At 43.3% G+C, this 11,610-nt stretch overlaps 1 protein-coding gene across 9 annotated transcripts in view; it reads left to right on the top strand.

Annotated features, from left to right (window-relative positions):
* Positions 1-11,360, top strand: part of SRRM1 (serine and arginine repetitive matrix 1) — an 18,175-nt gene extending 6,815 nt beyond the window's left edge. For 5 of the 9 annotated variants that reach the window (XM_082071712.1, XM_082071720.1, XM_082071719.1 and 2 more), the window contains 12 exons: positions 287-487; positions 956-1,159; positions 1,719-1,838; positions 4,097-4,368; positions 4,512-4,592; positions 4,935-5,021; positions 5,671-5,815; positions 6,998-7,102; positions 8,308-8,772; positions 9,575-9,761; positions 9,980-10,165; positions 10,378-11,360. In XM_082071712.1, the coding sequence (XP_081927838.1) occupies positions 287-487; positions 956-1,159; positions 1,719-1,838; positions 4,097-4,368; positions 4,512-4,592; positions 4,935-5,021; positions 5,671-5,815; positions 6,998-7,102; positions 8,308-8,772; positions 9,575-9,761; positions 9,980-10,165; positions 10,378-10,482 (2,158 nt within the window). In that variant the 3' untranslated portion in view covers positions 10,483-11,360. The remainder of the gene's footprint in view (positions 1-286; positions 488-955; positions 1,160-1,718; positions 1,839-4,096; positions 4,369-4,511; positions 4,593-4,934; positions 5,022-5,670; positions 5,816-6,997; positions 7,103-8,307; positions 8,773-9,574; positions 9,762-9,979; positions 10,166-10,377) is intronic. The other 4 variants (XM_082071714.1, XM_082071713.1, XM_082071715.1 and 1 more) reach the window with 4 other exon arrangements.
* The last annotated feature ends 250 nt before the right edge of the window (positions 11,361-11,610 follow it).

The raw sequence follows: 11,610 nt of genomic DNA, 5'->3' as shown, positions 1-11,610 counted from the left end.
AGGTATTGTTTTTGCTAGGAAATGGTTTTAATGTTTTATCTATTCCAGACTTCCTTCTTTTTGTTCTTGAGGGTTTGTTTTTTGGGGTTCTGTTTGTTTGACATCTTAATTTGGCTTTCAATTACTAGGACAAAATATAAAGTGTTCCTATGTGTGTTTTAACTACTGTAGACAATACTAAGAGTGCCTGAATCAGAAGAGCTTTTAGCTGCTGAATGTGACAGGTTTTGTTATCCTCTCCATTGTGTCATTATGTTATGCTATTAAATGGCACTCCTTTTCCTAGACGCAAGTCAAGGTCTCCTTCCCCTCGAAGGAGGTTGTCACCTGTCAGAAGAGAGCGGAAACGCAGCCATTCTCGCTCGCCTCATCACAGAACCAAGAGCCGCAGTGCTACCCCTGCGCCAGAAAAGAAAGAGGCGACTCCTGAGCCGGAACCCTCTGTGAAACCAAAGGAGACTGTTGTTCCAGAGGCGACTTCAAACAAGTAAATGCTCTGGCGGGGGGATTGGACTGGATGATCTTTCGAGGTCCCTTCCAATCCCTAACATTCTGAGATTCTGTGAATGCCTGCTTCTCCCTGTCCCCCCACAATGGTGAAATAATCTATTTGATAATTTTCAGTATGATTTCTTTTGTCCTGTATAGGGTTCTAAAGGCATAGTGCTTAGCTGCCCCTGTGCTTTCATTGTCTTGCTTATCTCTTCCATTTCTGACAATGTCATCTTGTTTTCTAGCCAGTTGACACATAGCCTGTATATCACTTTTGCTTCTCTTTGAATCATAGTACAGTGTTTTGATTCTTTTCATAGTTTTGGAGCAGGATGTCTAACATGTTGTCAGATGATGGGCAGGAGAATGTTCATTGTCAGGGAATATCTTGTCAGATTCTCAAACGTTACTTGGGGGGCTGTGGTTTGTATGCACTTATAAATGAAGGTTTTGTTTTTAACAGCGATATCCCAAAACCTCCTAAACCGGAACCTCCTGTAACAGAGACTAAGGAAACTTCACCAGAACGTAATTCAAAGAAGGAGAGAGAGAAGGAAAAAGAGAAGACTCGTCAAAGATCCCCATCTCGGTCCAAGTCAAGGTCAAGATCTCGATCACGTTCTCCATCTCACTCTCGACCAAGAAGGCGTCATAGATCACGGTCAAGGTGGGACTTCAGTTTATCCTGGTTGCGAAGGTTGAGAAGTGAATATTTTCTTCTAAAGGTGCCACTTAATGTAATGTTCTTGGTTCAAATAGTGATGTTTTTAAGAGATGTTGAGCTATGGGATGTTTCAGGCCAAATGAGAGGGATGCATGCAGTAGTTAAATGTGTTGGGGAGTTGTTTTCTTGCTGTCAGTTCATGAGAAGGTGCTCACAGCCACTAACACTGACTGGATAAGAATGGGCTATTTAATGCTGAGTATCGCACTTGTCAGATAATGGGAATTGTGTAGCCTTCTGTTAGGAGATAGGTTTGATGCTGAATATGTTGTAAATTTTTTCCTTTTTTTTTTAAATTCTTTTTTCTTCTTAGTAGAGAGTTGTTAGTAAACTTTAAAGGACCAATTGTGTCTAAATGAGCCACTTTGCATCATATTCTAACAGCTATTTTAATGTGATGCACTTGGAGAAGAGCAACTTAACGCTCAGTGCCCTGAGGATAAATCTCCTCAACTCTGAAAGTTAGATAGTTGCTTTTCATTTGAATTTTTGATTGTGACAGGTCTTACTCCCCTAGAAGGCGACCAAGCCCGAGACGACGACCATCCCCACGGAGGAGGAGCCCGCCAAGGCGAATGCCTCCCCCTCCCAGACACAGAAGAAGCAGATCCCCTGTGAGGCGGTAAGATCCCATTTTTTGAGACCACTGAAAATGTCAAACTTTCAAAGTTGGAGGCACCATGAGTTGGGGAGGAATGAGTGTTACAAAATTACCTTGTTCACCTTATCTCAGCGCTGTTGGGTGTATGATCTGCATGATATAAAAACTGCAGCGTCATGTTTCATACATGTGTTGTGGAGGAACACAGTAGTTGTGAAATGATTTCTTTTGAGTTGAGAAAATGACGAGAATTCTGCCTTTTTGAAAAATGGCAATTTCAGAACTAACTTCTTCAAGTGGCTTTCAATAGCTCTGTCACGGAGGCACCCCAAGGTTAGTTTAAGGGACAACAGGGTCCAAACCAACTTGTATTAAACCGGTGAGAAACAGGGTTTTAGCACTCCAAAAGTGACTTGAGTACAGGTTCGGATATCAGTTGAGGAAAATTATTAAGGGGCAGCTACTAATAGAACAGGAGGTCGACAGTGTGCATGCACGTGGCTTCACCAAAACAATATCGGAGGCGTCCCTGAGTCCGGGAAGAATCCACACTTGCCTGAACACGGTGTGGGGTTATTTTAAAGGGATACATGTACTCGTATTGAGTACGGAAAGTGCACACTCTCAATCCTGCGAGGGTAAATTTTAACTCACGCGTGGTGGCAAGGCAAGCAGAGTCTCTGTCCTGGGGGGGGCTCTCAGCGGCAGCATCTCGTTCGTGCTCCAAGAGATCCGCGCAAGGGGTGGAGTCTCGACGAGAATCCCGTTTTTATAGCCTGATCAGATCTGACTGTGGGCATTCCAGAAGCTTCTCTGCACCCCCACACTGGCTGTGGGTGCCCTTGAAGCTTCCAAACATCCCCACACTGGCCGCGGGTGCCCAGCGGCTCCCTGGTGCCTCGGCGTTGCCTTCTCCTCTCTATTAACGGCCCTGGCCAGGGGCTCTGGGGCCAAACAAAAAAAGCTGTCAGCCTCAAGCAGCAGAGAGAAAGGGAGATGTGTCTACTCCTTCCATATTGAAGGAGAGTGGGGGGGGGTTGCATTCTGCCACAGGCTCCAAGCATAGTACCCTGACATCTTTTATGACTTTTTTGTTAAAATATTAATACCTTTTATTCCTGCCTGGGTAAAAAATTAGAACAAGTAACTGGGTTTTACTTGTTGGCAGTTTCTAAATTATGACTTACATTTCCATCACATAAAATTAAAATAAAAATTAAATTTTGACTTGAAGTGTGTTTCTTCTTCGTGTTCTTAAAAAATAATCTCCAAGGTCTGCTCTCCGGTGTTGGAGGTCAACATTTTGACAGCATAAGCAGTTGTTCTAGTAACAAAGCTCTGAGTTGCCTTGCAAAGAAAATAGGTACTTCTGGCAATGCCAAAATAGACATTTGTCTTCATAGGAAGAGAATAGATTCTTATCCTTTTCATAGGAAGAGAGTTAAAGTGGTGTTTCCTATGTACTTCCTGTGTACAGTAGTTATTCTTTTTTAGGAAGGAACAGTTCTTCCTTTTGATGACAAGGTGATGTCTCTTTTTTTCTGAGTTTGTAAAGCTGTTCATTTCACACAGTTACTGCGAGAACTGTGAAAAGTACCAAACATGTGTGTTACAAGATGTACAAGAGCTCCCTTTCAGCAAATGTTTATCTCACTCAAGGTAGGGTTTCTTTTTTCCAGGTTCTCAGGAATTCTGCAGCCAAAGGTGGATTCTGCAGGTACACGATTGCAACAGAAATTGCCACAAATTTTGCCGCAGAATTCTAGAGGCCCTACCTTATTAAAATTACCAAGTAAAGATGAAAGACTAAAACATAAGAATAGTTAGATTGACTCTGAATTGTGAAGTTGTCTGAAATTTTTACCTCCTGGTATAAAAACAACTTAGTGTACTTGCACACTAAACTTGAACAGGTCTGTTCTGAAGATCATTCAATCACATGTGCTAACATGGAGAATTCTTTTAACCAACCAAAAGTTAAAGAGCCCAAACAAAACTAATTGCTCCCAGGAGAAAAGCTGAGTTGTAGTCTGTAGATGGACAGGAAGAAAGCAAAGGTAACACTAACAACTTTTTGCTCACTGTGTAGTTTAACTGTGAAAGATGGGTTGTTATCCTCCTTTTCTACAAACCAAGTGTTGAAGGCTGTCCACCATGTTTTGGAAGTGCAGTTATATGTGGCTCTTTATTTGTGCTTGCAAAGAAATGCAATTTGGTGTTCACGCTCAAAAATTTCTTAAGCTGGCCGGTCAGAACTTAATGTTATATTTGATTTCCAGGAGAAGACGGTCATCAGCATCCTTATCCGGCAGTAGCTCTTCCTCCTCCTCCTCACGTTCCCGGTCACCACCAAAGAAAGCACCTAAAAGAACTGTATCCAGTCCTCCCCGAAAAACACGCAGGCTCTCTCCTTCAGCCAGCCCACCTCGGCGGAGACACAGGCAGTCCCCACCAGCAAGTCCACCTCCAAAACCACGCAGGTCTCCAACGCCCCAGCAGTCGAATCGTGCAAGAAAAAGCCGTGGCTCTGTTTCGCCTAGCAGAACATCAGGTAATCACAGAAAAAATTGTATTGCAGCACCTTTATCATATTGTGCTTTTGTTTTCTCAACGACGGCCTGTACAGCTTGGATGAGCAGACAGCGTGCAAGGATGTAACAAATTGTAATTGGGTTATTTGACTTTGTCTTTTAGCACCCAAACATAAGAGTACTGAAAAAAGAGAATCTCCTTCTCCAGCACCCAAAACCAGGAAAGCAGAACTGTCTGAATCAGGTATGGCTCTCGCTTTTCGACGCTGGGATTGGGTCCGGGTTTAGTCAAATACGCGTGGCAATAAAAGGCATGGTAAACTGCTGAGCCCTCTGGATAGGCTGGCATTGAAAGCAAGAGTTTTCAGAAGTATACAGATGATCACTTATACTGCCTCAAGTATTTCATCCAGGCTTTCTTGGGAAGAGCTCAGCCAGAGTGTATTCCAGCCTCAATGTTTTCTTAAGATTTGGGGGCAAAAAAAGGCACGCTTGATGTTCTGTGGTAGTACTATTTGCTTCTGCCTGAATAAGACAAATGTGTGTCTTCAGTTTAAATATTCTGTCTGTGTACATACCTTTTCAGAAGAAGACAAAGGAGGTAAAATGGCTGCAGCAGACTCTGTTCAACAGAGGCGTCAGTACCGAAGGCAAAATCAACAGTCTTCATCTGGTACGGGTGACATAAATTTCCTAAAACTGGATTGCACTTTACTTTTGCACAAAGTAGTTAAATGTAAATTCTGATGAAAATGATGTGCACTGCAGTGCCATTGTAAATTTGCTTCTAGATTTACCACTGGTAATGAAATCACTTTACACTTTCTTCTTCGTGAGTAATAATTAATTTTAAAGGTTACAGTATACCTCTTGTTAATTGGTTTACATCTTTAAAATTGGCACTTTTAAACTCTTATCATCACACACAAATACTGTTTGCTATGGATTACTTAATCTGTTGTTGCATGAGGTTATTTCCTAATACTTTGGACTCTTGTATGCTTGAGATCAGTAAATTAATCTGAACCTGGTGTAGGTTTTTGTCCACTTAATGTTTGTGTGAGAACTGCAGTTCACTTTTTAAATCACCAGGCTGGTCAAATTATATGTGGACAGTTGGTTGCTGCCAATATTCTTATCCAGCTCCAGTGGATTTATTTATTGCTTCACTTCACTTTGACTGCCATTTTTAATCAAACTGCTCTTAAATCGAGGTTTCTTGTTAAGTGGGAGAGGTTAGTACGGCAGTTTAAGCTGTCAGTAACTGCATTAGCAGTGTCAGGAGAATCATTTTCCAGAGAGTGATTCTTCTACGTTTGTAGATTCTGGTTCTTCATCATCATCTGAAGAGGAAAGACCTAAAAGATCCAACGTGAAGAACGGGGAGGTTGGGAGACGCCGGCGCCATTCACATTCACGCAGCCCATCACCGTCTCCACGAAAAAGACAGAAGGAATCCTCCCCTCGGTAATTTCTTCTTAAACTCAACATAACTGATGTCTTTTTTTTTTAACTCTTTAGTTAATGTTGCTTATCTGCCATACACAACAGAATTATTTTTTGCCTCAAACAAATGGCAGATAGATTTGTCTTGTTTTGTTTTTCTTCCACTGCTATCAGGATGCAGATGGAAAAGAGGTGGCAATCGCCAGTGATGAAAAGGTTGGTTAGAAATTGATCTGTTAAATAGGATTTACATATAGAAAGTCATTTAGACACGCTCTCATTTATTTTGTTGTGGGCAAGTACTTCCATTCTTGGGACTTTGCAGGCTTGAAGTAGTAAATTGAGAGAGATTCAGACCAATGTGTTTCCTAATGTGTTGGATCTGGGACCATTTCACTGCAGAGAGAAAAAAAAAGAGCAAACTCTGCTCTGTAAAAGGTGTAACTCATTGTCTTGGAGAACAGCAGCCAGGATATTTGATTTCAAATCTCAGTATGTGTTTGCTTAAAATTTCCCCTCCCAGAAGTCCGTTGTAAGCCTTGCAGAGCAGAAAATAGCTCATTTAGTGAATAACTTTAATCCAGGTAGCTGCAGTTTAGTTCCAGCTCTGATTTTTCTCTGCATTTCAAGAAATAAGTGACTTTGGATTTTAGATCCATAGATAAAAGCTATTTTCAAGAGTACAGTTTCACACTTCAATCCGATCGGAGTTCTGACCGCTGCTGAGTGTGGTTCTGCTCCGCCTGGCACAGCTGGGCCTTCCCAGTTCCTCCTTTGTGCTGGGCCTGGCAATTCTGCATGACGACAAAGAGCTGGTGTTGGTGATTAGTCTCCAGTGGATCAGTGAGCTGGGCTGACTCATGTACATTATACACTCGATTCAGTTCAAGGGAAATGGCAGAAATGAGGTTTCAGGAGAAGGAAATGGGAGAGAATCGGGTGTCCTCTTCTGCTACAAAATTCAAATAGATCAGGTTAAGCAGAACGTGAAATTGCCTCGTGACTGCTGTAGTGGGCTTTGAAAATTACAGTAAAATTAAGCATTGTCTCACACTCTTTAGAAAGACAAGCATATTTTTTCCATCTTATGACAGAATTTCATTTTGAAGTGCATGAACATTATTTTGTACAGTGAAAGCAGAACACAAAAATAATTTCAAGGCTAAGTTGCAACTTTTCTGAGCAATCCCTTTCTGTCTTTAGCCGGAGGAGGAGAAGCCCATCGCCCCCCCCAGCCAGGCGGCGCCGCTCTCCTTCGCCTGCCCCCCCTCCCAGGCGGCGCCGCTCGCCTTCCTTACCCCGTCGAAGGTCAGTATTGCATTTTTGTGGGTTTTTTTGGTCATGAAGTGGTTGCGTTTGGTTTGTTGACTCCCAACTGTGGTGTGTAAAAAGAACTAGACTTGAAGGGGGATGGGGTTGTAGCTGGGCTTGCATCAGTGGGTCATCACTCTGGAGTTCAAGGAGGCTGGGAGGCCTCCCATACCCTTGGGGTGAAATATAGCAAGGGCAAGTGTAGAGTATTGCATCTGCGCAGGAAGAACCCCAGGTGCCAGTATAAGTTGGGGAATGACCTATTAGAGAGCAGTGTAGGGGAAAAGGACCTGGGGGTCCTGGGGACAGCAGGGTGACCATGAGCCAGCACTGGGCCCTTGTGGCCAGGAAAGGCAAATGGTACCTGGGGTGGGTTAGAAGGGGGTGGTCAGTAGGTCAGAGAGGTTCTCCTGCCCCTCTGCTCTGCCCTGGGGAGACCACACCTGGAATCTTGTGTCCAGTTGTGGCCCCTCAGTTCCAGCAGGACAGGGAACTGCTGGAGAGAGTCCAGCGCAGCCACCAAGATGCTGGAGGGAGTGGAGCATCTCCCGTGTGAGGAAAGGCTGAGGGAGCTGGGGCTCTGGAGCTGGACAAGAGGAGACTGAGGGGTGACCTCATTAATGTTTACAGATATATAAAGGGGGAGTGTCAGGAGGATGGAGCCAGGCTCTTCTCGGTGACAACCAGTGATAGGGCTTGGGGTAATAGGTTCAAACTTGAACACAAAAGGTTCCACTTAAATTTCAGAAGAAACTTGTTCTCAGTGAGGGTGACAGAACACTGGCCCAGGCTGCCCAGGGGGGTTGTGGAGTCTCCTTCTGTGCAGACATTCCAACCCGCCTGGACACCTTCCTGTGTAACCTCATCTGGGTGTTCCTGCTCCATGGGGGGATTGCACTGGATGAGCTTTCCAGGTCCCTTCCAATCCCTGACATTCTGTGAAATGCCATGATTGAGGAAACTAGTTCCTTGATTCACAGTTACGGAGGGGGACGTAGTTTTACTAGTGAGATTACGTGTGGCCTAGATATCATTTGATTGCTGTATCAAATACGGAGTAACACCCATTAAGCTGATTTTTGCAAATTTCTGGTTCTTATGTTTTAAAGAATTTCTAGAGGAGTCCTTTTTGGGCAAATTGCAAGACACTTGTAAGTAATTCACAGGCTGATGTGGCACCTGAACGTTTGTTTTCTCTGCAGGTCTCCATCACCACCTCCCCGCAGACGCTCCCCTTCTCCCCGGAGATACTCCCCACCGATCCAGCGGCGATATTCTCCTTCTCCACCGCCTAAGAGACGAACGGCTTCTCCTCCTCCTCCACCTAAACGAAGAGCATCGCCTTCCCCACAATCAAAACGCAGAGTCTCCCATTCCCCGCCGCCGAAACGAAGCTCGCCAGCTGCTAAGAAGCGTTCGCCCTCTGTATCTTCCAAGCACAGGAAGGGATCTCCTCCCAGTAGGTCCAATCGGGAAACACGTTCTTCACCACAGAACAAACGGCATTCACCTTCACCACGGCCTAGAGCTTCTCATACCTCGGCGAGCCCAGCGCCGCCACCGCCACGACGGGGACCGTCAGCTTCGCCCCAGAGGAGACAGTCTCCATCTCCAAGCACTAGACCCATCAGGAGGGTGTCGAGAACGCCAGAACCTAAGAAGACAAAGTAAAAAAAATCCATCTTATTAGTTTTGTGAGGGGGTTGGTTTGTCTGGTTTGTTTTAACGCAGCGGGAATAGCTGGGGAATCACATTAAAATGGCTCTCATATATCTTGAGGCTGCTCAAGTGTTGGTGGCTGCATTGTAATGCTTATTTTTAGTTTATTAGATTGGAAGCCTATTAAAGAGGCTTTATGTAGAGTTTGAGGGGTGTTTGAATAGCACAACAAAGCATTGGGACTGAGCAGAGAAAAAGCAGTTTGAGAGGAGTTTTGTTGCTAGATTTATTTAAAGAAAACAAGAACTTTCTCGTATTTTAGAGCGAACTGCAGAAGGGAGCCAACACTCCATTAGCTCATGAGTCATTTCATAAGTGGTCACCCAAGAGGAAACAAAAACATGTAGAGTTTTAGCAGTTTACCGTGATGCTCTTATGAGCAGATAGTCAAAAGGTGCTGGCTTACTAATTCTTTCATAAAGAAAATGTAGCTGAATGTCATGTCTTATTCATTGGATGATAAAATAGCATTGCTGTAATGTGGTTATAAATTAGTCATACCAGAAGAAAGGGACAATCATTCCTGAACAACAATAGTAGTATTGTTTAACAAGCTATTAAGTAGCAATATCCTTTTGCATTACAGATCCACAGTGGTTTTAGATTGTTTTGCCTTTTGCAACATATGCCAGCAAAGTAACTAATTACTTTTAAGCGGTAGCTTAGCCAAGTTATAAGGACGTATGTTCATTTGGCTTGTTAATTTTTGCATTCTCTTTTATCCCTAATTGTGGGCCTTGTGTTTTAAAGGGCTTCCACACCAAGCCCACGATCTGCAAGACGAGTATCTTCATCACGCTCTGCATCAGGATCACCTGAGCCGGCACCGAAAAAGCATCCGGCCCCTCCATCTCCTGCTCGGTCCTGTTCCCCTTCTGCAAACTGGTCACCTGCAAAAAAGGCTAAAAGCCCAACCCAGAGCCCATCACCGGCAAGGGTATTTGTTTGCTAATAAAAGCAATATTTTGGGGTCTATATGGCAAGTTATTTTCATGAAGTTTTAGCTGCTGAAAAGCTCTAAGCTTATTCACATGGGAAAAAAACAAATCCTTACTCAGTCCATTCAGATTTCCCAGAATGGTTGTGGGCTGCTTGTAACAACATTTTGAAGCCTTAGGACTGAGCTGTAATTATCTGTTGAATTGTTTGTTACAGAACTCAGATCAAGAAGGGGGTGGAAAGAAGAAGAAGAAAAAGAAGGATAAGAAGCATAAAAAGGATAAAAAGCACAAGAAACACAAAAAACATAAGAAGGAGAAGGCGGCGGCAGCTGCTGCTGTGGCTGCGGCAGATACCACCTCGGCACAGGAAGAGCAGGAGGCAGAGACAGAACCCAAAAAGGTAGGAATTTGGTACCTGTGCTTTACTTTTGAATTGTTCCATGAAGGAAAATAGATGGTGATGAATGTACACGGTACTGTTGTTGTTCTAAACAGCAGTCTTGCTTCAGAAATGCAGCTCTTTAGCGCTTCACTCGATGGTTTGTGCCATTGGGAGGGCCGCAGCCTGGCTTAGCGTCAGTGTCTGAAGAAACACTTGATCTTTGCTTGCAGGAGACAGAAAGTGAACCAGAAGACAACCTTGATGACCTAGAAAAACACCTGCGAGAGAAGGCCCTGAGGTCGATGCGGAAGGCGCAAGTGTCCCCACCATCCTAGGCTGAATCCTTTGATATAATGTACATTTTATTTGGTTTGTACTCAGAATTCAATTTCAAATTGCTAAATGTGTTTGAGCTTTAGAATATAACATTTGTTGTAATAATTGCTAGGTTGAGGTTCACCATGTACAAAGGGCATGGATTTACATTACAAAAGGTGTCCACAGTGTACTAGTGACATTCTTTCATTGGCAGTCAACAGAATTTCATTTAGAGTGAGACTTTTTAGAAGCAGTAGGGGTTTGTTTGGAAGGTTTTGAACATGATTCAGTTCCCTGGTTTCCTTGAAATCCAACCAAACCTTTAGCAGAACCTGTGAGGGGTCTCATTTGACTTCTTTTGTATCCACTTACATTACGCTACTAACCTCTGTGGTTTGTAGGCTTGCCCAGAAGTAAAACCACTGCAGAATTACCGAGGAAGGACATATATTTTATTGCTTTCTCCTGTTGCCTGTGTAGTCTCCATTAAAACGAATCAAAAATAGGAACTTAGGATGGTACATAAATGAAAGCATGTTGTTTACCAGGACACTGTGGGTTTATATAGATGTAACATGTTGATTTGGAACACTGGAATTTCATTTGTATTTTTATGTTCTTTTTTTTAAAGGGCAGTTTCCATCATCAGCAGTCCCAGAAAAATAATTCCTTCAGTTGCATAAGTTTTGTTTGTGAGATGTCGTTGCCCCATTCATAGATCTTGTCTCGTTACGGTTCTTCTGAATGGTATGAGCAACTTTCAGAGCTGTGGCCTTTGAAAGTCTGAGGAACCCGAACTTTGGATATTGTCATGTTTTCACTGGTTTTTGTTTTTTTAACTAAAGCTATATAAAGCTTGTGGATTAAACAAAATAAATTTCTAAATTTAAACAGATGTTGGTTATTTTTATATGGACATTTACATTTGCTAATCAGCTTTCTTTTTGTACAGGGTTAATGAATACACAGATATGAAAAGGTATTTGATCCAGTATGCTGGCTTTGGAAAATTTGGGGCTTTTAACCGTCCTGGGGGTGGCAGAAATAGCCCCTCGGTAGTTCACTGATGCTCCTGAGTGTCTGGATCTGCGTTCTTGCAAAGCAAGAGTAAAGCAGTCTGCCTGCTCAGCGCCTTGTCAGGATGG

The sequence above is a fragment of the Streptopelia decaocto genome (genome assembly GCF_964273445.1).
Source record: "Streptopelia decaocto genome assembly, chromosome: 23".
NCBI classification, from domain to species: domain Eukaryota; kingdom Metazoa; phylum Chordata; class Aves; order Columbiformes; family Columbidae; genus Streptopelia; species Streptopelia decaocto.
The sequence above is the reverse complement of the archived record's forward strand: the minus strand, read 5'-3'. Positions and strand labels throughout refer to the sequence as shown.